The 26,426-nt window shown below is 37.8% G+C and overlaps 1 protein-coding gene across 2 annotated transcripts in view; it reads right to left on the bottom strand.

Annotated features, from left to right (window-relative positions):
* Positions 1 to 24,134, bottom strand: part of LOC145778789 (uncharacterized) — a 30,311-nt gene extending 6,177 nt beyond the window's left edge. The window contains exons 1-11 of one of the 2 annotated variants that reach the window (XM_082590372.1): positions 24,033 to 24,134; positions 8,183 to 8,267; positions 7,383 to 7,798; positions 6,939 to 7,001; positions 6,639 to 6,756; positions 6,114 to 6,217; positions 4,198 to 4,303; positions 3,853 to 3,959; positions 3,359 to 3,514; positions 2,371 to 2,505; positions 2,218 to 2,264 (exon numbers count right to left, since the gene is read on the bottom strand). In XM_082590372.1, coding sequence (XP_082446498.1) covers positions 2,218 to 2,264; positions 2,371 to 2,505; positions 3,359 to 3,514; positions 3,853 to 3,959; positions 4,198 to 4,303; positions 6,114 to 6,217; positions 6,639 to 6,756; positions 6,939 to 7,001; positions 7,383 to 7,798; positions 8,183 to 8,255 — 1,325 coding nt within the window. In that variant the 5' untranslated portion in view covers positions 8,256 to 8,267; positions 24,033 to 24,134. Of the gene's footprint in view, positions 1 to 2,217; positions 2,265 to 2,370; positions 2,506 to 3,358; positions 3,515 to 3,852; positions 3,960 to 4,197; positions 4,304 to 6,113; positions 6,218 to 6,638; positions 6,757 to 6,938; positions 7,002 to 7,382; positions 8,268 to 24,032 lie in introns of both variants that reach the window. The other variant, XM_082590371.1, reaches the window with a different exon arrangement.
* Between the last annotated feature and the right edge of the window lie 2,292 nt (positions 24,135 to 26,426).

The raw sequence follows: 26,426 nt of genomic DNA, 5'->3' as shown, positions 1-26,426 counted from the left end.
GAAAGGTGTTGATTTTGAAAAATATGCTTAGTATATAAACAAATATTTTTTTATATATCTTAAGTTTTCCTTTTCATTTGTTTTCACTAAGTATTTCTTAGCAGTCTTCTCCAGCCAGGCCAATCCAAACTTACTCTTGAATTTCAGGAACAGTGTCAATATTGACTCAAAACAGCCATTCTGTAGTTATGCAAGGTATTTGTAAAGGTATTGATACATAGTATAGTGATAGATGTAGGTACATTTACATTGATAGGACTTGAAAATAGAAATATATTCAACTTTGTTTTCTACTGACTTCTTGCTGTAGAAATGAAGAGAAAGTGACCCTCAATCCTGCTTGAAGCAGTTTCACTCAAACAAGCAAAGAAAACTAAAGGAGTAAAAATAAGAAGCAGCCTATTGATCCTGAAATGAAGTTGGTATATATCATATATATATTTCTTAATGTCATGAACAATAGCAATGCATTCATCCAAGTTTGGTCTCCTAGTCTCTGCTGATTTTAAGGTCAGAAATGATATTGTTCGGTATGTTAATGTAAAGCTGTATGCACACATATGCAATGCTACATATGTCAGCCATGCCGGATAGTGTTGCCATTTTTATCTTCATAGTGGATATTTTTACCCACTTTTTGCCATGGTTACAATCAGGTGTTGCCAGAGTTAGGATTAAAGTTAGGAAGGGTTAAGGTAAGGGTTAGAGTTAGGAATAAGGTTAGGGTTTTGATCTTTGCCCAGGACTAAAAAAATTTCCAAAATATGATACCGTACAAGTTTTTGTTTTCAACAGCTATAAACTTTTCCTCAAATTTGGGCAGAATTCCTTATCTGACAACACTATTGAGGCTATATTTACGCTACATAGTCTAACTATAGCCACAGCCTTTTATCTTTGTGTATAACTAGTGTGTATCTGTGAATTTAAAGTCATAAACACCAGTACAATACTGCATTCTTTGTGAAATGGTGGAGTGTTTATACTTTAACCTAATGTATACTTTGTATTATTTTTTAAACAGGTCTGGTTTTAAAATAGAAACACTGTGCGGAACACCATGTATGCATTGGCCTTGTGGATTAACGCGCACCGCAAATCTTGCTTGTGATTTGTGAGATATCATGCGACATGTCGCGCTGGGGGGCCCGGCAGCAACATCTGCACCGGGGCCCGGCAGGGCTCTTGGAGGCCCTGCTAACATGTAATTATTAATTTTCTTGTTTTATGTTTCGATGAAAAGAGTCACACACAATATATTACATAAAACCATTTGAAATAAAGGGCAAGAATCATTAAATCGGAGAGTCTGGTCGAGCAGCGTAGCCGATGAAAACGTCTGCGCGACATTCGAAAAGACGTGGGTTCGACACCGCTGCAGAGCACGCGGCTGTGTCTCGGCAAAGACACTTAATGGCAAGCCAAAATAAGGGGAGCAGCTGACTCGAAGACTATATGTCACTTCGCTGTTTCCTGATCGTCTGTTGTATCGCATCTGTGAGCGCAGTGTTCTGTATGTTATCGCAATGGGCGTAAATAAAAGCATGATTATTATTCTAGGGAGCTGAATTTGTTCAGCCCCTACCTCTATAGAGATACTTCAGCGTGTTGTAGAGGTGAACACCGGGTGAAAACTAGGCTCATTCCTAGCAACTCCTAACATTAATAGGCACACGTGAAAGTCCCCAACGGCAATATTTTTTTGGCGGAAAAGAGCAGTGCCTGACGGGGAAGCATCATGTAAAGCAGACCTCGATGAACAGAGCACCTGGCAGCCCGTTGCAACGAGTTTCCTGAAGCTGTACGTTTCGATTTTGTGGGATCGTAGTGGACATGGAGCTGATTAAGAGTGTGTGCGTAGACCTCGTGTAGCCACGACCACCCTAAACAACCACACAAGCGAATGGCCCTTGTGTCAATTTGGAAGCCTCCAGCCAGGTTTCACACATTGGCGGTGGATCTATGATGATCGTCTCCCAATAAACTGTGGTGACAGTGGGTTCCGTTAGCACCATCCGTGTCTGAGCTAGGCAATCTAGGACTTCCTGCAGCTTACCACATATGGGGGAAACCCTCGAAATGGTGGAGTAAACATGGGACACCCCAATTTTCATGTGGTTAGTTTACCGTGGCTGGCGGATAACTCACTTAGCGGTTGACATACACAAATCACGACCGTTAGATGTAGAAATTTAACAACACAAACACTTGACTTACTTTCGTACCGGAGACATTGACCGCACGCGTTTATTTCCACGGGCTTGCTGAAATTTTAAACAAAATTTTAAATAGCTTCTTTCAACCATACATTGACATATCAGCATCGGCACATACTCCACATGCCCTGCGTATAAAACTCAATCGCTTTACCTCACTGCGAAGTTTCAAATCAACGTAGTTGGAACGTTTCACATCCACAGGGCAGCCCTTGATGTTGGGAGCCTTTGCCATGTAATGTTCCAACATGGCAGCAGCGCCCTCCCATTGGCCCATCTCCAAAAACACCTGCGTGACAAGAGAGAAATGATTTCTTTCTCTTTGGACAAGCGTTTCAATTTGTTATTACGGCTCCGGTCAAATAAAAATGAAAGACGCCATACTAGCGTTTCACACTATGAGGTGTCTTCCATTTTCGTTCTAACAGGGCCTTAATTACCTCTACAATTCCCCACATTTACTTAATACTTGAACTTGTAATAATCTGCTAGGGGATTTCGACCATCGGTGACATGACGTAAGTGATAATGGAAGTAGGAATATGTATTTGTTGATAATCTTTAGCAGACGTAGACAGCTTTCACTGTGGATTAGACACGAGATTAACCGTGGATGATTTACCGCAGGACATCTCAGCTCGAGACTGTTTGACGCAAAGCCTAGGATATTTCTTAGCAACTTCGTTTTTGAAATGTTTGCTTATTTACAACTTTAGTTCTATTTTCTTTTTGTTTAGTTCTGTTTAGTTAAATTGATTATTTGTCTATCAAATAACCAAGTTATTTGATAGACAAATACAAGAAGTTCCCTCTCCTGGTTATAACCTCGTCATAACACAAGTTTTGTTCCTACTTAAAGCTCGCAAGGTATCACAAAGTAGGTTCAATACCCTGTCGGTCGGGTCATACCAAAGACTTTTTACGTGGTGCAATCTTATTCCTGCTTGGCACTCAGCAAAGGAATGGATTCAGGGTAATAATGTACTCAGCTGCGCATTTATACTGGTCCGACACTGTCTGATTTGTTAAGCGCTGAGAGCTATGCATATCTGCGATGGATATAGCGCTATCAAAAAACACGCATTGTTATAAAGTGTACAGCTGAAGTAATAAACAGTTTGATCATGAAAGACAACCCTTACCTGAAAATGACCATTTGGAATCTTTGGTTTGATCAAAAGCAACTTCGTGACCTTTCCAAAGGCGGAGGCCATCTGTCTCAGATCATTTTCAACAATACGAGGCGACTTGAATTTGATGTAAAGCACACGCCCTCGCGCCGACCGCATGATTTGAGCCTGAACGCATAAATAATTTTAGTAACAATGGTCAGCAAAACTGTGGTAGGTTTTCGAAAACCTCAGGCAAGGAAATACTATTCCTTGGGATACAATATAAAAAGTCAGACTTAAAAAACACCAGCCCTACTTTTCAGTTTACTGAACTCCACGGTTACATCCTTGAAGGTTTACCTTTTACAAACAGTGAAGGCCACCGAACTAGGTAGCGAACACTAGGGCAGGTATCCAGCAATCAATACTTTGTCAGGTCTTAGTCTATACGCAGACATCCTGCTCTATCGCCATACAGCAAAATCCGCTATGGACATTGGACATAGAAATCAAACAGACTTTACCTCTTTCCTTGCCTCTTCTTCGAGGCGTCTGTCCACCACACCACCACGAGAGCGAAGAGGAGGGGAACGTCTTCGAGGAGGACTACGACCTCTTCTTTGGTCTCTCCCTGTACAATTATTACTGTCTAAATTAAACAGTTCAGTAGAATTCATCTAATTCGTCGGTTCGCCTCATTGGTCACATTTTTGTCGGTTCCGATTAGCATAATTTGCCACTTTGTTCTACTTCCTTGAGGTGACGAATTAGGCAAATCCCAATGTACCTTGATACTGATTGTAGAAAAATTTTAATTCACGAGAAACATTGCAACTGAATATATGTTTTCAGTTCACACTTGTACATACCCGGACGATTGTATGAGTCTTGTTCTTTCATTTTGATCGCTTGTGCCTGCAAAGCTTTCATTGCTTGAATTTGAGCTTCCAGGACAGACGGATCAGTTTGTGTCGCCTTAACGTAAAAAATGGTCATGATATTTCTCTAAAAATTCTTATAACATGTGTAGCTTCGATCGCTCAAAGAAGTGAGCCTGCATGATTAAATCGGTCGCATCGTGAAACTGGAACAAAGGTTCAGAAACCGCAGCGTCTATTTTACCACAAATAGATCACATGAGTCTGACATTTGCATGTAACTGCAAAGTATGCTTTGTTGTGCACTTGAAGCACCGAAAAGGTTAATGTTACGTTAGAAAACGCTTTTGATTTACAAAAAAAAAAAATACATAGCAAAATTAGTAAAAATAAACCAATTACTTTACCAACTTCACAAAGTAACTTTTGAAACATAACATTGAAAGTCCTCGTCACCTACTATCCAGCTCATTTTACGCTCATAAAAAATAATCTAATGAGCCTTAACATACTGAAAAAATCAACCTTTTTTGGTCTTGAGAACCTAACCCAAGCTAACTGTTTGCTTGAAGCGATTGACTGATTCACATCAGTACATCGATTGTTATCGTTAATTGCATAGTATCAGTGCACCGGCCTCAGTTGCATTAATGAAATATGCAATATCGCTGTGACAAATCTTCAATTTTGAACATTAAGTGTTTGTAAGCCAACATCAACGCATTCGACGTCGAAAATTGAAGATGCCATAACAGCAAAATGCATTTCTTTACTAACACAACCAGGTATGCGATGCGATTTTTGCCTTTTTCGGCGGCATTGCAGCTCGACACGCGCCGTCACTATTCGACAAACGCCGTGCCTTACGGGAAAAACTGAGAGAGAACGTTGAGGAACAATCGCGGGGGGGACATCACGTGATGTAATCATAAGAGTGCCGACTTACGTAAATTTTCTTGCGCCAGGTACTTCAAGGGATGGCCTAAAAGCGACGCTCCAAGCGAGAAATTTTCAAACAGTCCACGCCGCCATTTTGAACACTGCGGGAAAATGCTTTGACCGAAGTTCTAACGCCTGGCATTCGTGCTATTCGACACAACGGGTTTCTTTTACAGATGAAATGACCTAGGCTACTTTTAGTTGTGTACGCCTATGCCAGTTTGTATTTCGCCGTATAAGCCAAATCAACAATGATGCACTGTAAAAATGACTCTGTTGGATACTTGTTACGAAAGTTTTTCACATCTCGAAAACAGCCTAGTTTCCGACCACATGTTCAGAAATACAGATGAAAAAATCCGCTATTTTTATGGAAAGGAGTTCTCTTCCAGAAGAACATTTTGAAGACTGCGGAAAATGCTTTGAACGAAGTACTAATGCCTGGCATCAAACATGTGGTAACTTGCATATTTCGCTCCTAACTGTGTTTGCGTGCGGGTACGTGCATAACCATTTACGTAGGCTACTAACTAAGGGAGACTAAAGAGATGCCAAAAGAAAAAAATATCGCAGCGGGTTACGCTAGCGGTACAGCCTAAGGTTTTTTTTCTTCTTTTGCCATCGTCAGTTTCGAGTTTACAACAGTTCTCTTTCTGACGCAAAACAAACAATATACACGTCCGGTAGGTAACTATAACTAGGTATACAACTTAGCGCTTGATACTTCTATGCAATCACTTAACCAGCGTGCGATTAAAAACTTAATAAGTGACTCTGACGTACATCCCCACAACTTGTGTAGTAATTCGCCGCCAAACGCTAATCTGACTCTTGTGACGTCATATTACAAACAAACGCAGAATTTTTGGTCGTTCGACAAGAAAGAATCGCAGACCTGAACTGAGGCCGGCGCAGTAATAATGTGTACCTAAGAAAGTACCTATCTCACAACAAAACACATCACTTACAAGCATTAAGGGCGTCAGCAGTGAAGCAGCCTGGCCGACTGAGCCTCCTCCAACTGCTGCAACAAGATCCCCAAGTCCTTGTGCGCCAGACCTGTTAGAATTGCCTGAAACAAGTATCGTTCTTGTAGCAATGTTATCAGAAAGCTAACTAACCATATCTTTAAATTGTAGCCATTGGAATAACAATGATTTTCTTCTGCTCGTCATTGCCGCGTTGAAATTTTATTATCTTAATTTTTTTCATTTTTACACATTAAAAAAAAAACGATCATGTCTCTTGAATACAAGCACACACGTGGCAAAAACATGTTACAACAGAAAACTAACAGTATATTGAGAGAGCAGAGATAATGCATACCCATGTAGTTTAACTCATGCGCATTTAGACCAAGCTATTTTAATTTTGCAAGACGACACTCCGGAGCTATTTTACACCACAAGTCCACTCTAGGCTCGTCATTAATATCAGCAAAAACGACTTTTTGACAAAAAAACTTAAGTTTGTTCTGCTGCATAAGCCCATACCCATGCGCCCTTCTTCACGTCGGGGTGATTCCCCCATTAACGGTGGAATGGACGATCTGGACGGATTTCGCATCCCCGCTGGACGAGATAACGTACCTCTGGGCCCACGACCACGACCCTATAAAAACAAAAGATATCTAATGGAGTCACTGATTTACCATCACAGCATACACTAATGAATATTATCAGGTGGAAACAATGGAAAAAATTCTAAGGGTTGAAACATGGTGCAAACTGGAGTAGAATGACTCGGAAAAGGAACAATGAAATTCTAAACAACAGGTACAATTAATGTCGAACCCGAGGTTCTTGTCGACCGCGTTCCATCCTTCTTTCACCTCCATAGCCTTGTCTTGATTCTTCCTAAATGTAATGATGATTTGTGAGAATTTTATCAATGGCATACCCGAATATTGTTAGATGCATAGTTAACAACCAAAATATATGCAAAACAAACAATTCTTTACAAGGTTTTTGCTAGCAAAACATTCCAAACTTAAGCCGCAGTCAATAAAAGCAAAAGCTGATGAAGGTCCGGCATCGTTTTAAGAATAGGAACAGATAGTTTTTTTTAGCAAGTTGTAGGTGTGTCTGAAATTTGCCAATAAGATAGCAGCTCGATCATCTTCATTCATAAAAGAGACTCCAATAAAAATCATTGATACAGATGGAGCTTAAAGTATAATCAAATTTCCAACAAAACTCGGTTGAGAGAAAAAGCAAAGTGCCTGACGACAAGCTTACCTCACGCTGATTAATGTTTTTGTTATTAAATCTTCTATTATTTTGTTCAAAGGAATCATCATGTGGTTGGTCAAAGCGATCGCCTGAGCCATCGCGACGATAAGACGGCGCATCATCATAATAGTCATCATCTCGATCACTTCTAGAAAATTGGCGTCTATCACCAAATCGAGGGCCAGGTTTAGGATCCATGAATTCATCTCGATCATACTGTTGTTCTGAAAACCTATCAGAGTTTTTGCGACGATTGTCTGAATCAAAAAATGGTCTGTCTTGTTCTGAATGTTTATCGAATCGACGCTCATCTGGTCTAGGAGTGGGGTAACGAATCGATTGCTCTGGATGTTCTCCTAGAATGCCATCACCACCAAAAGCCCCACGTTCTTCACGTCGAAATGAGCCAGATCGATTTGGGCCTGAAGTGGAAGAATCAAATGATTGGGACCTTCTACCATCGTTGTTCTTTTCCTGTCTTAAACCACCTATTATGCGAGCTAGATTGCTCGCAGAAAGCTCATTTTCTGGAAGTTTGCTTAACTTTTGTATGTCTCCCTGTGAAAGACCTAAATTATGCATTAATTTGCGCACTTCATTTGGAACGGGAGGATTATTTTGTTGCAAAGAATGATTACCACCTGATGCTCTCGCAGAATCATTACCACCAAAGCGTTTAGATGGTACTCCCAGTAAAGATCCAGACATTGGAGATTGAGATGGCTGCCACTCTTTTGATTTATTTTGATAAGAGTCCTGCTGTTGGCCACCAGATTGTCGCATAGATGGAGAACCAAAGTTATTACCTTGAGAAGTTGGCCTTGCATAAGGCTTTGGTGCTGCTGCACCTCTAAATCGAGGTCGGCCAAAACGATCCATTGGTAGGTAGATCTGTCAAAGAAATTTGGCAAATAACTTAGTACGTATAACAGTTTAAAAATATAACAAGGAGCATCAGTAAGAGATTTGGTTACGGTACATCAAGAAAAAACATTTACTGGTTTTCTTGCTGCAAATATTGCTTGATGCAGGCTGAAAGCTAACTTCCAGCGATTTTAGAACTATCAAGATTAATTCAACGGAACTATGTTCGTTGCAATGATGTGTTTCAATCCAGGTAGACAAAAAGGAACAGTAATTCATTAGCAGTTTACTAGTCTAGCTATTGAGATTCAGAATAATTTCTTACATCCACACATCTAAGGTGATGGTGTTGCATTGGAATAATAATTTAGTTCCCACTTGCAACGTGTGTAAAAAGAGAACTTAAGTTGAATTCGGAGATACCACAAGTTGTGGAATCGGTAAGCGATCAAACGATTACAGTAGCCTAATCAACAAAAAAGAATCTGATGAAGAGCAGCTTTAGATTTTCTCAAATAACCTTCGATTCGATTCTGGGAGTTTAAAATAAAGGGACATACAATTGTCATCAAGAAGAAACCTGAGACATGAGCCAATCCCTGTTCCTATTAGGAAGCTGGTCAGATTATGTTAAAATTGGAACTAAATCTTTTCTTTTTTGCATTTTTAAGGCACAATACAGATTACAGGGTGTTACACTAACATGAAGTACAGCTATTTTCTCAGCGACTGTAACACTTTGTTTGTATCTTAATTAAATCTAACAATCTACACCCCAAACCGTTGTTCTTCAAAAGAATTCCTGCGACAGAATCTACATAATGTAGAACATTTTGAAATCACAAAGATAAAGCACACAAACAGTGTATAATGTGATAACAAGAAAGGTAGAAGAAATTACAAGCTCAATATCAAGCTTCTAATAAACTGTGCCTGGTACGTACAAGCTTGCGAGAGATGCTTCAAATAATTAGTATTCTCAGTCTATGGGACCATGGAAGGTCTTCCACGCAGGTGAACTATCATAGAAATGTGCTTAACATAAAATAATATTTTAATCAAAGATCTCCAAACAGCTTTCTTGGGACAAGAGCAAATCATACCGTAACTATGCGTTACTGACAACTGTCTTTGTCTTATCACTTCATAAAAAAGTGTGTGTGATCTTCATAACCAAATCATGTAGATTTGTTGACAAAACAAAGGATAAAAACTATATATAACAGGAGAGGACATCTATACCATTGTTTTTGAACATCTCTTTGACCAAAAGATATCACTAAAAATAAAGAAATCAAGAAAGCAACAATCATGATTCAAACCTCTTTTATGTACGGCAACTTAAATTTTTCTGCCACTTAAAGCTGTTAAAATACGTTGTTTTTTTCATTATTTTTTTACATGAATTGTATGTTTTTATACAATTTCTAATCACTTCATACATTTTTTCAAGTAACAACTGTTTTCATTGATCATAGTAAAAACAATTGTGAAAGCATAGCTGCTTAAAAAAAATCTGCTACATAACGTATGAATTAGTTTACTGTAGTTTTGACTTAGTTCGGTAAGTCAGAAATGTGATTGGTAAGTCAGATATGTGATTAGATTGATGCCAATGAACCACCCAACTTCAAAAAATGAGCACAGTATTTGACTCACATCCTTAGTTGCCACCAACAAAACATGTTTTATATTTCTTCTGGGTAAACTATTCTCATCCCTGTTTGTTCTTGATTTTTGATTTTCTAGTTTTTAAAACATAAATATATATGAGAATATGAGATGCTTCCTTCCGTTATGTTAAAATTGCTAAAAATATGCTTGTCTTTGTGAAAATTGGCTGATTGCTGTATATAAAGGAACATGCAGGCCTTTGGCCTTCGAAACTGCCACACTGCTTAGCCAAATGGCCATGCTTGGTCGCCAACTGTCACAAACCAACATTTCTCCACTCTGTTGGCATTTGAAACTTTTTTCTTCACTTGTGTTTGTTTGTTAAACTTGTTCTCTTTACTTGTATTTATAACCTTTTTTCACAAAAGGCAGTTTCTCACACGCCGACGAGAAATATTGCTTTATAAAATCTTTGCAAGGCCGAGGGTTCAAAGACTAGCTCTACACCTACTTGGGAAGCAGTGCATTTAAATACAACTGCAAATATGTTTTAAGGCCTTGTTCTTACCTGAAATCCTGAATGAACATAAAAACATATTAATTACCGGTATAACAGATTTTTAAAAGTAAAAATTGTAGAAGAAATTTTTTTTTATTTTGGTTGCCGAGCGAGAGAATTTGGCCACCAAGAAGAAGCTCTGATAGGTCATGCTTGGTCGCCGGAAAAATAAAGGAGCTTAGAGGCCTGACATAATGACATATCACTTTGAAAATGTGTGTGAGTATGTGAAAACCTATCATGTTGTACGACTTTGCTGAAAAAATATCACAAGGCAATGTTGCAAACAAGCAAAAACAAACTTCAATGAGAGTTACCAAGAAGAGAAACGAGTACAAAGTGTTACAAAACAAACACTTCACGCACCACCTCATAGTTAGAGTAAAAAAATACATTGCCACTAAGAGTTCCAATCAAAAAGGTTTATTTCAGCTTTGAATAAATTTCTAAATTTTGCAAGTAGGTAGTGTTAGTTGCTTGCCAGATGTTTCATCCGTGAGATATTTCGTCCTGACATTTTGGCCCTTACCTTAAGGCTTAAGCGTTGGATTGTTCACCCACCAATAAGGTGAGCTCGGTTTAGACCAGGGCTACTCAACTGGCAGACCGTGGTCCAAATCCGGACCTTCTGGGTGTTGATGGTAGACCTTGACTTGAGCTTTTGGAAGAATAACCTCATTGCAACGTTTCAGGGCTTCTTTAAACAGATTTCTATTGAGAGGAAGCAAGTTTTACTGTGATTGTCCTACTTGTTGGGGGGCTTCGACACCCAGACACGTTCTCAGATATCCAATTCGAGTTACATTTTACCTAAAAAAGTGGTTTGGTACAGATAGTTTAACTTTCGTGGTTGCGTGTGAAATAACTTATTCACCGGACCGCTAAAAATATTCAACTTGTCAAACTGGACCTTTGTTAAGATTAGTTGAGTAACCCTGGTATAGACGGTCGTGAGACAGGGTAGTTTTACCCTACTGATGAACGGTCGTCTGGCAACTGAAGGTCGTCGAGACAGCAACTCTGCTCAGTACAAGAGAAATCACAGATTCCAACATTTGGTATGTGTGCTTGGCCAATCGGCCAGCGGCGCAAAGCTACCATCCATGGGCTTACGACTGAGCGTCTCCAAGTCGGATTTGTTCGCGTCCGGTCCAGGCGAAGATAGGGTGGTCATCTTTCTTTCGGCGACCGCTCGGCGAAGCAACCGTTTGCGGCAAGATGGGGTGTCGTAATTGCTAGAGCAGTATTTCGACTGCGATTCGTTGAGAGTAAGCCTTCTGGTCTGCGATTCGTCTTGTCTCCCATAACAAGGGCGCCGCTGTCGTAGCGTGCGGTCGCTCGGGTTAGGGTTGCCTACAGTCTAAAATACAGCTACATGCCGACTTCGAATAAAACTTCTTTTTGGTCATGGTGTTTTGCCACTCTCAATCTTGCACGCTTGCCAGATATTTCGTCCCTGAGATCTTTCCGCGGTGTTTTGCCACTCTCAACCTCGCACCTTCCACCAAAGTAGCCGATGTCTTCGCGGTGTTTTGCCACTCTCAACCTCGCACAATTTCCACCAAAGCAGCCAATGTCTGGTAGGGCCGAAACATCTGGCACCCGTGTTAGTTTATGTTGAAATTTTATCTTGCCTTCATATTACTTTCCATTTTCAAAGAATAAGCAATGTTTGTCTTCCTTAAAAAAAAGTTACCAACAATTCTGGTGCTGTGTTGCATTCTTTCTTGGTCTTTTTACAGGGTTCGACCTTAACTTTTTTTCGCACTGGCCAACCGGACCAGTGGCTCACTATTTGCACTGGTCCGCACGAGATCCCACTGGTCCGTCCCGTTTACTGATAAAAACAAGATTGTCGTGGGAAGCACGAGGCCAACCCAGGAAAAACCACCTTAAAACGACAATAATGAATGGTGGCAATAACATGGAAATATAGTACAATGGCAATAACAGTAACAACAGTTTATCTAGGCAAGACATTCAATCTACGTTGAGTCTTCAATATACTTGGGGCTCTTCTTCAATTTCTGAATCCGATGATGGGTCATAATCGGAATCCGATGACGGGGTCATAATCGGAATCCGATGTATGTTTGTCTGGCCTTGTAAACACATAGCCAGTGTCGGGGCTTCTTGACCTCACAGATGAATCGTTTGCCATGGCAGGTTTGGGGTCGAAATATTTTATTTCTGCTGACTGTAGCTGGATGGTCAGAAGATCTGTTACGTGGTCAGCCCGGAGCCTTGACCTCAGCTTCGTTTTTCTTACGATTTAACACCGTCACGTGATGTTGCGATTGCTTTTTTCTTACGATTCAACACGTGATGTCGCGATTGCCTTTTTCTTACGGTTTAACACGCACGGATCACGTGTTTTGTTGTTTGAAGAGAAGCGCAAACGAGAACCACTCACTCTAAACCAGTGTTTCTTAAACAGGTGAATGGTTCACCCCAGGGTGAATAAAATTTTTGCAGGGATGAACCAACCAAAAGGGGTGAATAAGGGTGAACCGTCGGAAATGGATGATGGCTTGCGAACAGGGCGGATATTCCGGGTGTTCAACCTGTTCAGTGAACAATCTTCTGCAGTAAATTGACTACTGAACTGTTGTTTTTTGGTGTTTTTTAGCTTATTGCAATAGTCAAGTTGGTTTGCACTGAGTGTATAACATAAGTACAAAAATTTGGTGACAGTGTTTTGTAGCTTTATATCTCTGGACTCCAGAAATTGTAGATTTGCAATGGTAAAAGTTAGCTTGAGTTGATCTTAACAAAAATCGAAACAACCTAAGTCCTTTTGTCAGGCCCGTAGCCAGCCGGGGGACAGGGGGGCCTCGCCTCCCCTGAAAAAAATTTTGCTCCCTGGCAAAATCCCAACAATCTCGAGCAACAGCCAGTGGTGCCGAAGTTAGTTGAGGATTGGGGGGATAAATCAAAATTTTATCAAATTTTAGACGATTTTGAACATTGGGGGGATGCATATTTTTGTACATTATTTTAGTGGTAGCCTACCGGTATTAACAATCACCGGACCTCGGTACATTAGCTGCTAACAGCATAATATACAGACAAAGAAATCATGAAGATAAGTGTTACCAGTGCTCTTGTGAATGACTGCTGCAAGATTAAGAAACAAACAAAGAAAAATTGGTACCTCCAGCGGGATTCGAACCTATGACCTTCCAATGAATACTTAGTTTTTTCAAAAAAAACAAAAACAGAAGTTATACTTTTCTTCTTGTCCTCTCCTTCACTAGAATCACTACATTTAGTGCACTATAGGGTTAAGAATATTTTGGTGAATGTTGCAAACAATTCTAGCTTTCAGTCTTTCCTGTCAGGTTTTCAATCTATGAAGATTGGAAAACGACCTCTTACAAGCAGCAGAGCTTATCAGGCAAACTAAGAGGACCTTAATCAGCTGGAGTATTTGAGAATAGAGTCAGAGAGATTTTTCCAACTTGGACAATGTCTGGTAAGCTCTTTTAGCATCGAAGCCTACAGAGATTTTGCTCCTGATGCCTTTCTCAATGAATCAATTTGATAACTCATCGATTGTCTATTCAGCTCTGGATAATTTTTGACCATTTCAGGAACTAAGCGGGTCTTGAAAATTCGTGCAAGTTCTTTATACTTTGCCAAATCGGAATTCAGGCTACTTTTAAACCGTTCGGTCAGTTCAGAGATAACTCTGTCCTTGAACTGATTGCAAATTATTTTATAATGCAGTTGAGTGTCTGCAGTAGCGCCGTGGTACTTGCAAAGGCGTGATAAAATTAGCAGCAAATTTTTCCGGAAATGAAACTGCACTTTTGTAATTGTTCTCAAACTTCAAATCACGATATTTCTCTAGAGTGATTTCTATGGAGTCATTGTCTAGCGTCAAATCCAAGACAATTTAGAACTGTGATCAAACATGAACAAAAGAAAAACAACAGCAATTCGAGATGCTTGCAAGCAACTAAATCGAAGTAGCCTACAACTTCATAGCAAATGTTTTTTTCTAAATTATTGGGGGGTATGCTGCCAAAATATTGGGAGGGATATATCCTCCCCATCCCCCCTACTTCGGCACCACTGGCAACAGCTACAATCATAATGATTTTGCCCATTTAAATTTTTTCGGCCCTCCCTAAAAAAAGTTGGCCCCCCCTTGCTCTGCGGTCTGGCTACGGCCCTGCATTTTGTGCTGTTATATATAGACGACATAGTTTTATCACATCATGAGACAAGGGTGAATGAAATCTGGAGATAGATGCTAGGGGTGAACAACACTAAAAAAGTTTAAGAAGCACTGCTCTAAACGATCAAACGACATACGATGATATTTTCGCACTGGACAGTCGGACCAGTGTGAAATGATTCGTACTGGTCCACGGGGAACTCGCACTAGACATTGGCCAGAGGACCAGTGCTAAGATCGAACCCTGTTTTAGAAACTGATGACACTTAACGGTAAGTAATGCCGTATGGTCAGTATCTTGCATATATTTAAAGTGTGAAAATAGTAAAATGATCATAACTTTAAAGAATATATTATTTTGTTAGTCGTGGCCACCCCTACTAGTAGAAACAAAATTGTATGTAGATGATGACATTCATCTGGTGTGGAGATATCATAAGATAAAGACAACCTAGTCATTATTCTGAGGTATCAATCAGTCAGGACTAGAGATGTAAATGCAAAAAAAACGAACCGTTTTTTTTCAAAAAAAACGTGTTTTTTTTCAAAAAAAACTTGAGCCAAAAAAAACACTCGTTTTTTGTTTTTTTTCATATTTTTCTGGAAAAGTTGCAATTTTTTTGCAATTTACAGCTTAGTTTCATTATAGTGCTCTTGAAAAACATTAAATTACTAAAAATAGTTTTATTGGTGTGCTGAAATTCCTAAGTGTTTGTGTTTGGCATCATATGTTCTTGCATAGTCCTATGAGGACCTATGTTGTTTCGCTTTCTTCTTCATTCTCTGACATGTTTGTGGCAGTAGACCTGACAAACATTGAATTAATGAAATTTGATACATGACATAATGTAGATGAGTTAATTTCTTTTTCCTTTTATGGAAGTTAGCCTATGATGTTAGTATACTGTGGTACTGGTTATTCTTGTACACACTCAATGGGTTGACGAAATTTTGACAAAACAAGGTGGCAGTATTCAGTACACACATTTACCTTGTTTGTGGACGTGGTAATTTACTAATGCAAGCTATTGCCAATAGCTTGTTTAAACATGTTTTGTAACTGATAGCTTGCCAACGATGTATATGCTTTATAAATGTTGAAACAGAAGTATTCTTTTCGTGTGTTGTAAGATCTTGGATTGGACACTTCGTCATTGATGCTTCTTGCAGATTATTTGGGACATATAATGCAAGAGACCTTATCACTGATATTTTTAGCTGTCAAAAGTTAGTGCATTTGTCAGAAAAGGTTTAGGTTAATGTTCCTTTCAAATGCCCACCACCCATGTTGACTATTGCTAGTAACTACCATTCTACCAACCTTGAATGAAGAAATTTTTCCTTTAAAGTGGAGTTTTTCAGCACTGCTCAGTGTTCACATAGTGAATAAATGCTTTACAATGCTTTTCCTGACAAGAATAAAGTTTTACCCATATTCCCACAATGCAGGATAAAGATACAAAACAAACATCAAAGATGAAAACTTATTTTATTTGAGAACTAGGCCTACTGTTTTTTGAGATAAAAAGAAATTGACCTCTTGTCGTTACGCACCAATAAAACCATGATGCAAACTTTAATTTTTTTTATTGGGCAGAGGAAAGATTGACGAAAAGTTAGGCAAAAACAAAAAAAGTGCTAAAGTCTCAAAGTTCTGCAAACTAGTTCAAATTGGATGGATTAAGTGCAACCAATAACCATACTTCTTTTAAACATGTCTATGACAGCACAATGGTGTGATTAAGGGAAAACAAACATGACTATGACGTCACAAAGGATTATTGAATCTCTTCAGGGAAAATAAAAAAACATCAAAACGTTTCCATCTTTCACTACATTTAAATGTGATTTGGGCTAAAAGTTGGGACTTTAGCACTACACTGCTTTTGCCAAACTTGTCATCAATCTTTCTTCTACCCAATTATTTTTTTTTTTAATTTACGCACCATGGTTTTATTGGTGCGTAACGACAAGAGGTTAATTTCTTTTTAGCTCAAAAAGTAGTAGCCAAAACTTGTTTTAATATTCATAAACAGATAGCCCACCCCATAAAACATTGGGGTAGAGCTAAAACTTATGTAAATATGTTGAGCGGTTCTTGAGATATGGCCGTTTTTCTATTGCTCCTTATCTATAAAGCCACTTAGTGGCTAAGGTTATTTCACTTATAACTCGAGAACCGCTTGTGTGATTTTCATCACGTTTGCATCAAATGCACATCAACTGGAACAATCTCTTGACGTTGTACTGGTAATGGTGTGCTGGTGAAAAGTGCCTTTGTGAAGTAGAGAAACAGGACCCTGACCACCTGGTCCTAATGTAACATGCCCATTAACCAAAATCCCAGGTGGCTTCGAAACTGTACACGAGTGTGGTACTGCATTTAACAACTGGCTGAACCAAATTACAGACATACTTGAGATGTGCCAACCATAGGACACTGTGTTACTATTTGAGACGATGAGAAACCTTTATGGCTCGTGTGTTGAGACTTGAGAGACATATTGTCTCATTTGAAAGATGTTATACGAGTTATGAGACTATTTTTTTGTTGAAAGAGACGCTATTGCAATGAGTTTACCCTAATTGCTGCATATTGTGACATTTAATAAAAAAATAGGTAAAAAAAACAAAAAAAACGAATAAAAAACAAAAAAAACGATAAAAACAAAAAAAACGAGCTCGTTTTTTTTAAAAACAAAAAAAAACGTTTTTTTACATCTCTAGTCAGGACAGACTCGTCTAAAGAAATCATGCATGATCATGTGCTTTTCAGCTTAGATGACTTGATTGATATGAGTGATGTGAAAAATCACATTGTGGTTTATTAGTTATCTGATCTACCATATCAATGAATCTTTCAAACGGAAAACTTTTAGTTTATCTAGTGTCAATATTATTCACTTTTGATTTTGCTTCTAATAAAACTTTTCTTTTTAATTCTTATCCCTTATACACACAACAATACTACTACATTATTACATACTTTAGGGTATACAAGGATGAAGACATCATCAGATTAAAACTGACTTACTAGCCTACTTCACTAGAGTACGTACCGTACGGTATGAAAATATCATTCTAATAAAAAAGATTAGGCTAACTGTTTAAGCTAATAAACACAATTTTTAGAGGTCCTCAAAAAATGGTTGTAAATGCCCACTTGAACTAGCTATGAAAATGTTTATTTTTTTATTAACACAATCTAGAGACTAGAATGTATAATATACGGTAATACGGGGGCGTCTTTAAATGTCGCAAACCTAGCAAACCTCGCAAACCTAGCAAACGTAGCAAACGTAGCAAACCTCGCAAACCACAAAGTTGCCAGATGGTATTTTATTAATTGTATTTTTTTAATTTCTTGGCGTTTTATTTGTCTGGTGCCTGTTTTTTAAAACCCTTTTAAATATGTTATTTGTTTAGTATTGATGTGATATTATCATCTATAAAAAGATATCAAAATCTCTGCTTTGTTGTTTATGGTTAGTTTTGATATAAATACGTTTAAAGCAATGCCTTTGCGATCAACATTTGTGAGATGTTGAAAGTTAATATTAACGCAATATTTGGTAGTCAGACATTCGGGAATCAGTATTCCCTCCCTTAAACCATGGTTGGGTGAGTTCACTAATCACTGGTTCTCTAAAAACCGAGCTGCAGACGATAAATAAAACTTAACTTTTGCAGGCAACCGTAGTTCCTGCCCTTGGCTACGCCGTGTGACACACAACGAACAACGAAGAAGTTCCTAATGACAAGTTTTTGTGTGTGTTTAGAAAGTAAGGGATATTTTGTGAACGAAACCGGTTTTTCCAAAATTCTTTGTTATTTCAAGTGTGTTTAAAATACCTATATGCTTTGGCTCCTTTTTGGGCTACTTGCAAAAAAAAATTGGCTTGTTTTTGGGATTGGTTTGAAACGTGTTTTTGGCTGGGTAATTTTTTAGTATCTGGCAACTCTGCAAGGCTTGCTTCTTTAAATGTAGCAAACCTTGCAAATCTTGAGAAAGGTTTCTACAATTGATGGCCGATGAGGTTTTCAACTGTTCATAGTTTGCACCAAATAGATAGACCTAGACTACAGACGCGACAACCTTACCATTACTTGCTGCTAGTCTAAATCTATCTTCTTTTGAGAGACTATGAAAACCTACTGGGGTAAGCTTTCAAATGCAGAAACCTTCTCAAGCTTTACGAGGAATTCGGAGTTCGCGACATTTAAAGACACCCGCTGAGAAAACCTCATTACTATCAATTGACAAATGCACAAACCTTCCTCAAAGTCATAGCCTAGATAGTAAAACCTTGTCGGGTTTGCGAGGTTTGCTACATTTAAAGAAGCAAGCCTTGCAGAGTTGCCAGATTCTAAAAAATTACCCAGCCAAAAACACGTTTCAAACCAATCCCAAAAATAAACCAATATTTTTGCAAGTAGCCCAAAAAGGAGTCAAAGCATATAGGTATTTTAAACACACTTGAAATAACAAAGACTTTTTTTGAATATAACAAAAACCGGTTTTGTTCACAAAATATCCCTTACTTTCTAAACACACACAAAAACTTGTCATTAGGAACTTCTTCGTTGTTCGTTGTGTGTCACACGGCGTAGCCAAGGGCAGGAACTACGGTTGCCTGCAAAAGTTAAGTTTTATTTATCGTCTGCAGCTCGGTTTTTAGAGAACCAGTGATTAGTGAACTCACCCAACCATGGTTTAAGGGAGGGAATACTGATTCCCGAATGTCTGACTACCAAATATTGCGTTAATATTAAGGCAGTGGCTATTTGACCGGCGCCGGTCTTTGAATCTGAAACACTATTTGACCGGTCATGACGTCACTCTATAGGCACTTCTTTCTTTTTCTCTTTCAAAGCAAAAGACGAGAAGAGTGCGTATATAACTTGTAAATTCGACGATTATCTTCTACTGATTGGATGGCGCGTGGGTTACGTCTCTGGTTGGTGTTCCAGGGGGAATGAGTTCGATACTTCGCGGAAGCGTTTTTTTTTATTTGTTTATTTTTTAATTTTTAACTAAATTTTGACCCGAAGTGACTCAATGGTTAGGCTGCTGCATTTTTGTAGTCAATTTTTATTTTCGGAAGCCTACAGCCCAATTTTTTATGTCTTTTCAACTATGAGTAATAAAGTCAGAGTTTTTTAATTTTCTTGAATTTGGTAATTTCTCTGGATAATTTTCCGTTCGTCATAAGAGGATGTGACCGTGTTAGCGGAACGACGCAAAAATGTAATGCGTCGTTCGGCAAACACGGTCACATCGCAAAAATGTATTGCGTCGTTCGGAAAACACGGTCACATCCTCTTATGACGAACGGAAAATTATCCAGACAAATTCTCAAAATCAAGAAAATTAAAAAACTCTGACTTTATTACTCATAGTTGAAAAGACATAAAAAATTGGGCTGTAGGCTTCCGAAAATAAAAATTGACTACAAAAATGCAGCAGCCTAACGATTGAGTCACTTCGGATCAAAATTTAAATAAAAAAAAAAAAAAAATAAAAACACTTCCGCGAAGTATCGAACTCATTCCCTCTGGAACACCAACCAGAGACGTAACCCACGCGCCACCCAATCAGTTGAACATAATCGTCGAATTTACAAGTTATATACGCACTCTTCTCGTCTTTTGCTTTGAAAGAGAAAAAGAAAGAAGTGCCTATAGAGTGACGTCATGACCGGTCAAATAGTGTTTCAGATTCAAAGACCGGCGCCGGTCAAATAGCCACTGCCTAATATTAACTTTCAACATCTCACAAATGTTGATCGCAAAAGCATTGCTTTAAACGTATTTATATCAAAACTAACCATAAACAACAAAGCAGAGATTTTGATAACATTTTATAGATGATAATAGCACATCAATACTAAACAAATAACATATTTAACACTTTGCTCCTCAAAGGGAGGCCAGATTTGGCCCCCCCCTCATATTTCCTTTAATTATTTGAAGCACAGTAACGCCATGCACTTGGTTTTTCTTGACTTTTCCTAAAATTGCCAGGCGGATCTGATGATATTAAATTTGATGCTAAAAGTTGTGTAGTTTTCTTGTAAATTCAAGATTTTGGTGAATTTTTGCTATTTCTAGCTAACTTCCAGCAAAGCGTGAAATGGATTACATTGCGATGACAAGCCATAAGCTCATAATTGCTTCGTGCATCGATATGCGCGAGCAGAGAGAAGCATCCTCTTGCTTTCTTTTGTTTGGTTTGACCTCAATAATACAAAGCGCGTTATTTCTTATGCTACAAAGAAAAGCCAGTGATCGCAAAGCTGTTAATTAGAAACAATAATAGCAAGCTTTTTTGCGTTATCAGCTCTACAAAGAAGAATAGCAATCCACGATCAAAATAGTAGGCTATGGAGGCCACAAACTATTCAAAACAGTTGTTTCAAGCAGATAATATTCATTGACGAATAAAAAACGTTACAATAAGAAATCTTCTCTTGGATAAAGACACGAAAACCTGGTTTCGAAATAAACGTTCTATGGAAATGCTCTCATTGACAAAACTTGCAATTGAGGAAATGTATCACTGCAAATGCTTTTGGGAGAAGCCTGAGAAATAGCGTTTTTGCAAACAGTAATTGTGAGATACACTCAAAATTATGAGATAGGCTCCATTTACACGTAGCAGCTAACTCGATGGCGTCCCTTCACTGCTTTATGTCGCCTACTTGTTGTTATGTCCTGTATTTTTGTTTCACAGTGCACTGTGTTTTGTTCCAAAGAGCGCAAAATAAAGATGATAATGCCTCATCTACATTACAAAATATTTTGTAATGTAGGCCTACAAACAAAATGTACAATGTACATTACAAAATATTTTGTACTGTAGACGAGGCATAAATTTAGGCGTCACATAAGACAAACAACAAATCAGCTTTCTTCATCATTGATTCAACATCTGAATACGTTGCGCCAATGTATAAGAGGCCGGCTATTGTGAAGACCCGCCATTTATAAACGATCCGATTATACCAAAAGTGGGACAAACTAGTGGATCAAAGAATGAATAAATAATGCTGAGAAAACTAAATCTAAGTGACGAACAATACCGATGTCTTCATTTATCTTGGAAAAATGCTGCCTAAACTTATCAACAAAAAATACAGTAAATAACGGCAAGGATCCCGAAAGCAGAATTTGCTCGACTTTGGCATGAATTTAGTCAGACATCTACAGTAATAATTCCACACATACAATAACGGGCTCTCAACTGCTGTAAGATACATAATAATCAACCTGGTTCTGGGCGATTTGTGTAACAGTTTAGGGGAAGACACTACTTGAAATGATGCACCACACAAAAAATTTTCAATGAAGACTGAGTCTAAAAACCGATGTGGATAGTGCTGCACAATAACTTTAAGTTTAGGACAGAAGAGGCACAAAATATCACGATAAAAATAAAGACCTTGTGGGAAATTTTCGAGAATCATAACACGATGTAAATACCATAAACGCTTAGTTTGCATGCTGCTCTAAGCTGGCCGGCAACCACAAAGGTAGACAATAGCTTACAGGCAGTTTATAATTCGATAACAGCGCAATAAACATTATAAATACGTAAACCGACAATTTTCTTTTACAAACGTTTTACGTCTAATAGTAAATTTAGACGTAAAACAATTTTTTGTGAAGCACTTGCAAACCACGGTTTTGTAAAATAATTCATCATTATTATTTTTTACTTCTCGGATATTGTAAAACGTCATCAGCAAAATCACAAAAAAAAAATTCATTACTTCAATGTAGTAGGCCTAAGAATTTTTTATAGAATTGTAGCCACGTTGTTTCAACAAAGAAGCCATTTTTAGCAATGTAAAGTTATAGAAAATAATTTGCAATCATGCAAATGGTTGCAAAGAATCTAGGAAGTCTTCTCACAATCTGGCACAAAATGATTATGTTTATTGTATCTCAGTAAAATGTTTTACGATAAACTTTGAAGCTTCGTTATAATCATTTTTATCTTTGAAGTCAAACGTTATTTTTTTTGGCCAGAAACATAATCACTGCCTTGCTGACGTTGTCGCTTTTACGCGTATTTTTAGTGCTTCAAACAATAAGGACCCAGTCAGCAATCCAGTCCTTTTACATTGATTCAACATTTGTAAACGTTAAATTTATGTAGGTTTGCTGACTGTGGGTTGTTTCACATTTCTTTTGTTTACGCATGTTCCTCAATTCGCTGTTGCATTATTTCGACGCTGGCTGACTAAAAATGTATTTTCAAATTGATTGACACAATCTTCAATAAAAAGTGAGCTTCGAACTTAGCTTTGTTGATGTAAATGCTGTATTTTTTGTGGATGTAATTTATGAGTCATGTTTATAAACACCCGTAAGCGAAATGACTTATGATGTGGCCTGCATGATATTTGTGATGCGACTTGACACAAATCCACAATTTCAAAAGCACCTAATTTGAACTTAGAAATTTCAGATTATTTCAACAACTTGTTCAATTGTCTTCTCTCTACTAAAAATATTCATACTACAGACTCAATTGTAGACCTAAAATACACAAACGAAGATGTAAACAGCTATTCAAGCAGGCTAAGGTGTTACTTATGAGAAATTTGGTTCCATAAAACTAGAAGCTAGCCATGAGTTTCGGAATGCATTAGTTTAGGATAAAAATGTAAGACAACAAACGCAGTTTTGTTTTTTTCAAATTCGTGTAACAATATTACTCTGATTGTAACTATTTTAGAATCAGTGAGTAGCTTACAATAAGATTTGCTCGCAAGTCGTAAATTCTAATCAATGCAATGATTCGGCACACCGCACACACACTTCGTGCGTTCGATCGAGCTCTTTGTTATTTAGAAGTTTGCATGAAATCGGATTAGCACGGTTAATTAAAGGCGGCAAGTTAAATCAAAATTGTCGTTTTTGGGTACCTTTGCAAAAATTGAAATATCAAGTTTAACATATAAAATTTTAAAATAATGAGTTTTCAAACTTATAGACAAATGATTTGCTTTCACACCAGTGCAACTTCTGTTGAAATAGCATCAGCGGATAACACGTAACAGCTGATTGAATTTGATCCAAAAACGGCCCCCCCTTGAGCAGTTAACTTCCAAAAAAACGTTGAAAAGCAAAGGGTTAAAAGGGTTTTAAAAAACAGGCACCAGACAAATAAAACGCCAAGAAATTAAAAAAAATACAATTAATAAAATACCATCTGGCAACTTTGTGGTTTGCGAGGTTTGCTAGGTTTGCTACGTTTGCTAGGTTTGCGACATTTAAAGACGCCCTAATACGGTATATTTCCAAACGTCATTTTATCTTTAAAAATGATACATAAAAGTCAGTTTATACCTATAAGCCAAGGTAGGCTATATCATTAGGTCTAGCATATGTACAGTAACATTGAATTAAAAATGCAATTTTAACATACCCTGTTACTTCCAACGTGTCTTCAAATGGCAATGGATGACTTTGAAAACTTGGTTATTTGATGATTGACAAAAATGCAAATTGCTGAGCCTAAATGAGTCCTGTAACAACATATCAGAGTAGGTAGGATATGCATTCCATACAAAACTGGCATTTATTCATAATCTCAATAGCAAACTATCCTGTGCAAAAAAATAAACCGGATGGAAACAGATCAAACAGAAAAATAAATTTCACAAAACAAAAATGCAGTACGAACAAAGCTCATGGAGCATTGTATCCAACCCTCAATACGAGGAAGGAACATAATGATGATGATCGTAAATTCGTAAAGCTTAGCACAAAAACCTTTGCAAACCAGGAACCTCAGTATTTAGCAAAAATCGAGTGGAGCGATCCCAACCTCGTGACCAAGGTTGCCAGATAATCAGGAAGAAATTCGGACAGTTATTATTATTTTTTCGTTGCATCAGACAAGAATGTCCATACTCGAGTTAAAAAAACAAAAAAGATACAAAAAAATTAATAGTAAACGGCAAGATTTATAATTATTCTCATTTAACACTTGATAATATAAAGATACTTTGTCTTTAGAATAACAACTCTGCTTAACCAAAAGTGTAGAACTTTCTGCTGTTGGATGTTCAGCCACTCAGCACAAGGATATGACTACTTGACTAGTGTTGTTAGAAGTGTTGCCAGATGGTGTACTACGACACCAATTTTGAAAAATAATTCCATAATTTGAAGGAAGTGGCTATTTTTCCACAATCAGGTGTTCAGTTCAGTTCAGTTGTTTTTTATTTCTGACCATCATATCAACACAATACACATCAACATAGCAAAGGTCAAGAAAAAGGTAGAAGCGACAAAACGCGAACGTTAAAACGTGCTTGTGATCGAAGTAAGTTATTGAGTTGAAAAAAATTTGGCACGGTCGCAACACCTTCAGAAAAATTTAAGATATAAAGGGAAAATTAAAAAAATAAAAAATGTTACAAAACAAATAAACATATAGCCTATAGGCTATAACTTTATTAGCCTACATAACTTTAGCTGATATATTGAAGATTTGTATGGACAGTTGCTATGAAGATCGGCCATGGTGCGTTATCAAGAGTGCTGATGGTCGTAAGGGGAACACGTCTTGATGCGTTTAGCTCATAGCAAAGAGCAAGGCAGGCAAAGAAAACCCCACAAAGAAATCCTACCACGGGCAAAGCCATTTCAAGCGCAACGCACCAGGCCTTGCACGACTCACAAAATAGATAGGCTATAACTTGACGACATGAAACAATGACAAAAAAACAAACTAGCAAAAAACTAACATCATCATCTTGCGGAAATTCAATTATACCCAGGGAAGTTATGTCTTAAAGATATCAAGCGTGCTTTGATAAAAGTTGCGTTGATAAAGCGATAATTTTAGACCCCAGTCAGCTAAACTCGCCACTTCCACACCGATCCAACGTTAGCTAACGTTGTATTAATGCAAAAATGACAGGCATCGCCAGCTGGGATGTAGTAGTGGTATGTCCCAGTAATATGATAAATTTGGGTTACCGTATGTTTTACACGTTAAACCATATTAAAGTGACAAAAAATATCCAATTTGGCATATTACGTTAAAAAAAAAAAAAAAAAATAGATAAACAATCAGACAATAGCATGACGATCCAGTCCAAGATATTGAAATAAAACAACTGGCCACCGCTTCACCGAAAGATGGAGATTGGTCAAAAAGGATGGAAAAACTTCTGCAGACTCTGTAGAACTTCTGTGGACAAAAAAAACACAAGAACCAGAAGGCCAGTAGGAGTACTTACAATCTTACTATTTTGCTAATAAATCTACACACATTGGCTTATCATTGCTGGGCAAAAAAAAAAAAAAAAATATATACAGTATATATAACTGCAGACAGTGCACACCGTTTCGACCTCCCGGTCTCATCAGTGCAGTAGTTACACTGGAATAATGGCCATGAAGATATATATACCTCCATGTGACATTTTCCCATTTGTGGTACCTTATCAGTAACCAAAAAATGGTACTACTGCCAACCTTGCCAAAGTGCTCAAACTGCAAGCAGTGAGCTTTGCGCAATGCATAGCAAGGTGCCTCCATCTTTTAAATCAAAAATATATTTATATATATCTATATATATATATATTTTTATATATCTTTTATATATTAGTATGTTTGGTGCATGATGTAATACTTAGATGGGATTATTTCAAGGAAGATTTAGCTTGTTTATTTTTGATTTAAAGCCTTTTACAGTTTTACATTCATTTCTTATAGTAGGGGGAAGCTTGTTCCAAACTATTGGCCCCATGTACCGTATTGATTGTTTGCAAGTGTTAATTCGGCAATATATCGGAATATAAGGAGA

This window comes from Aplidium turbinatum, chromosome 10 (assembly GCF_918807975.1).
Source record: "Aplidium turbinatum chromosome 10, kaAplTurb1.1, whole genome shotgun sequence".
Taxonomy (NCBI): domain Eukaryota; kingdom Metazoa; phylum Chordata; class Ascidiacea; order Aplousobranchia; family Polyclinidae; genus Aplidium; species Aplidium turbinatum.
Note: the sequence above shows the minus strand (reverse complement) of the source record. Positions and strands in the feature narration are given on the sequence as shown.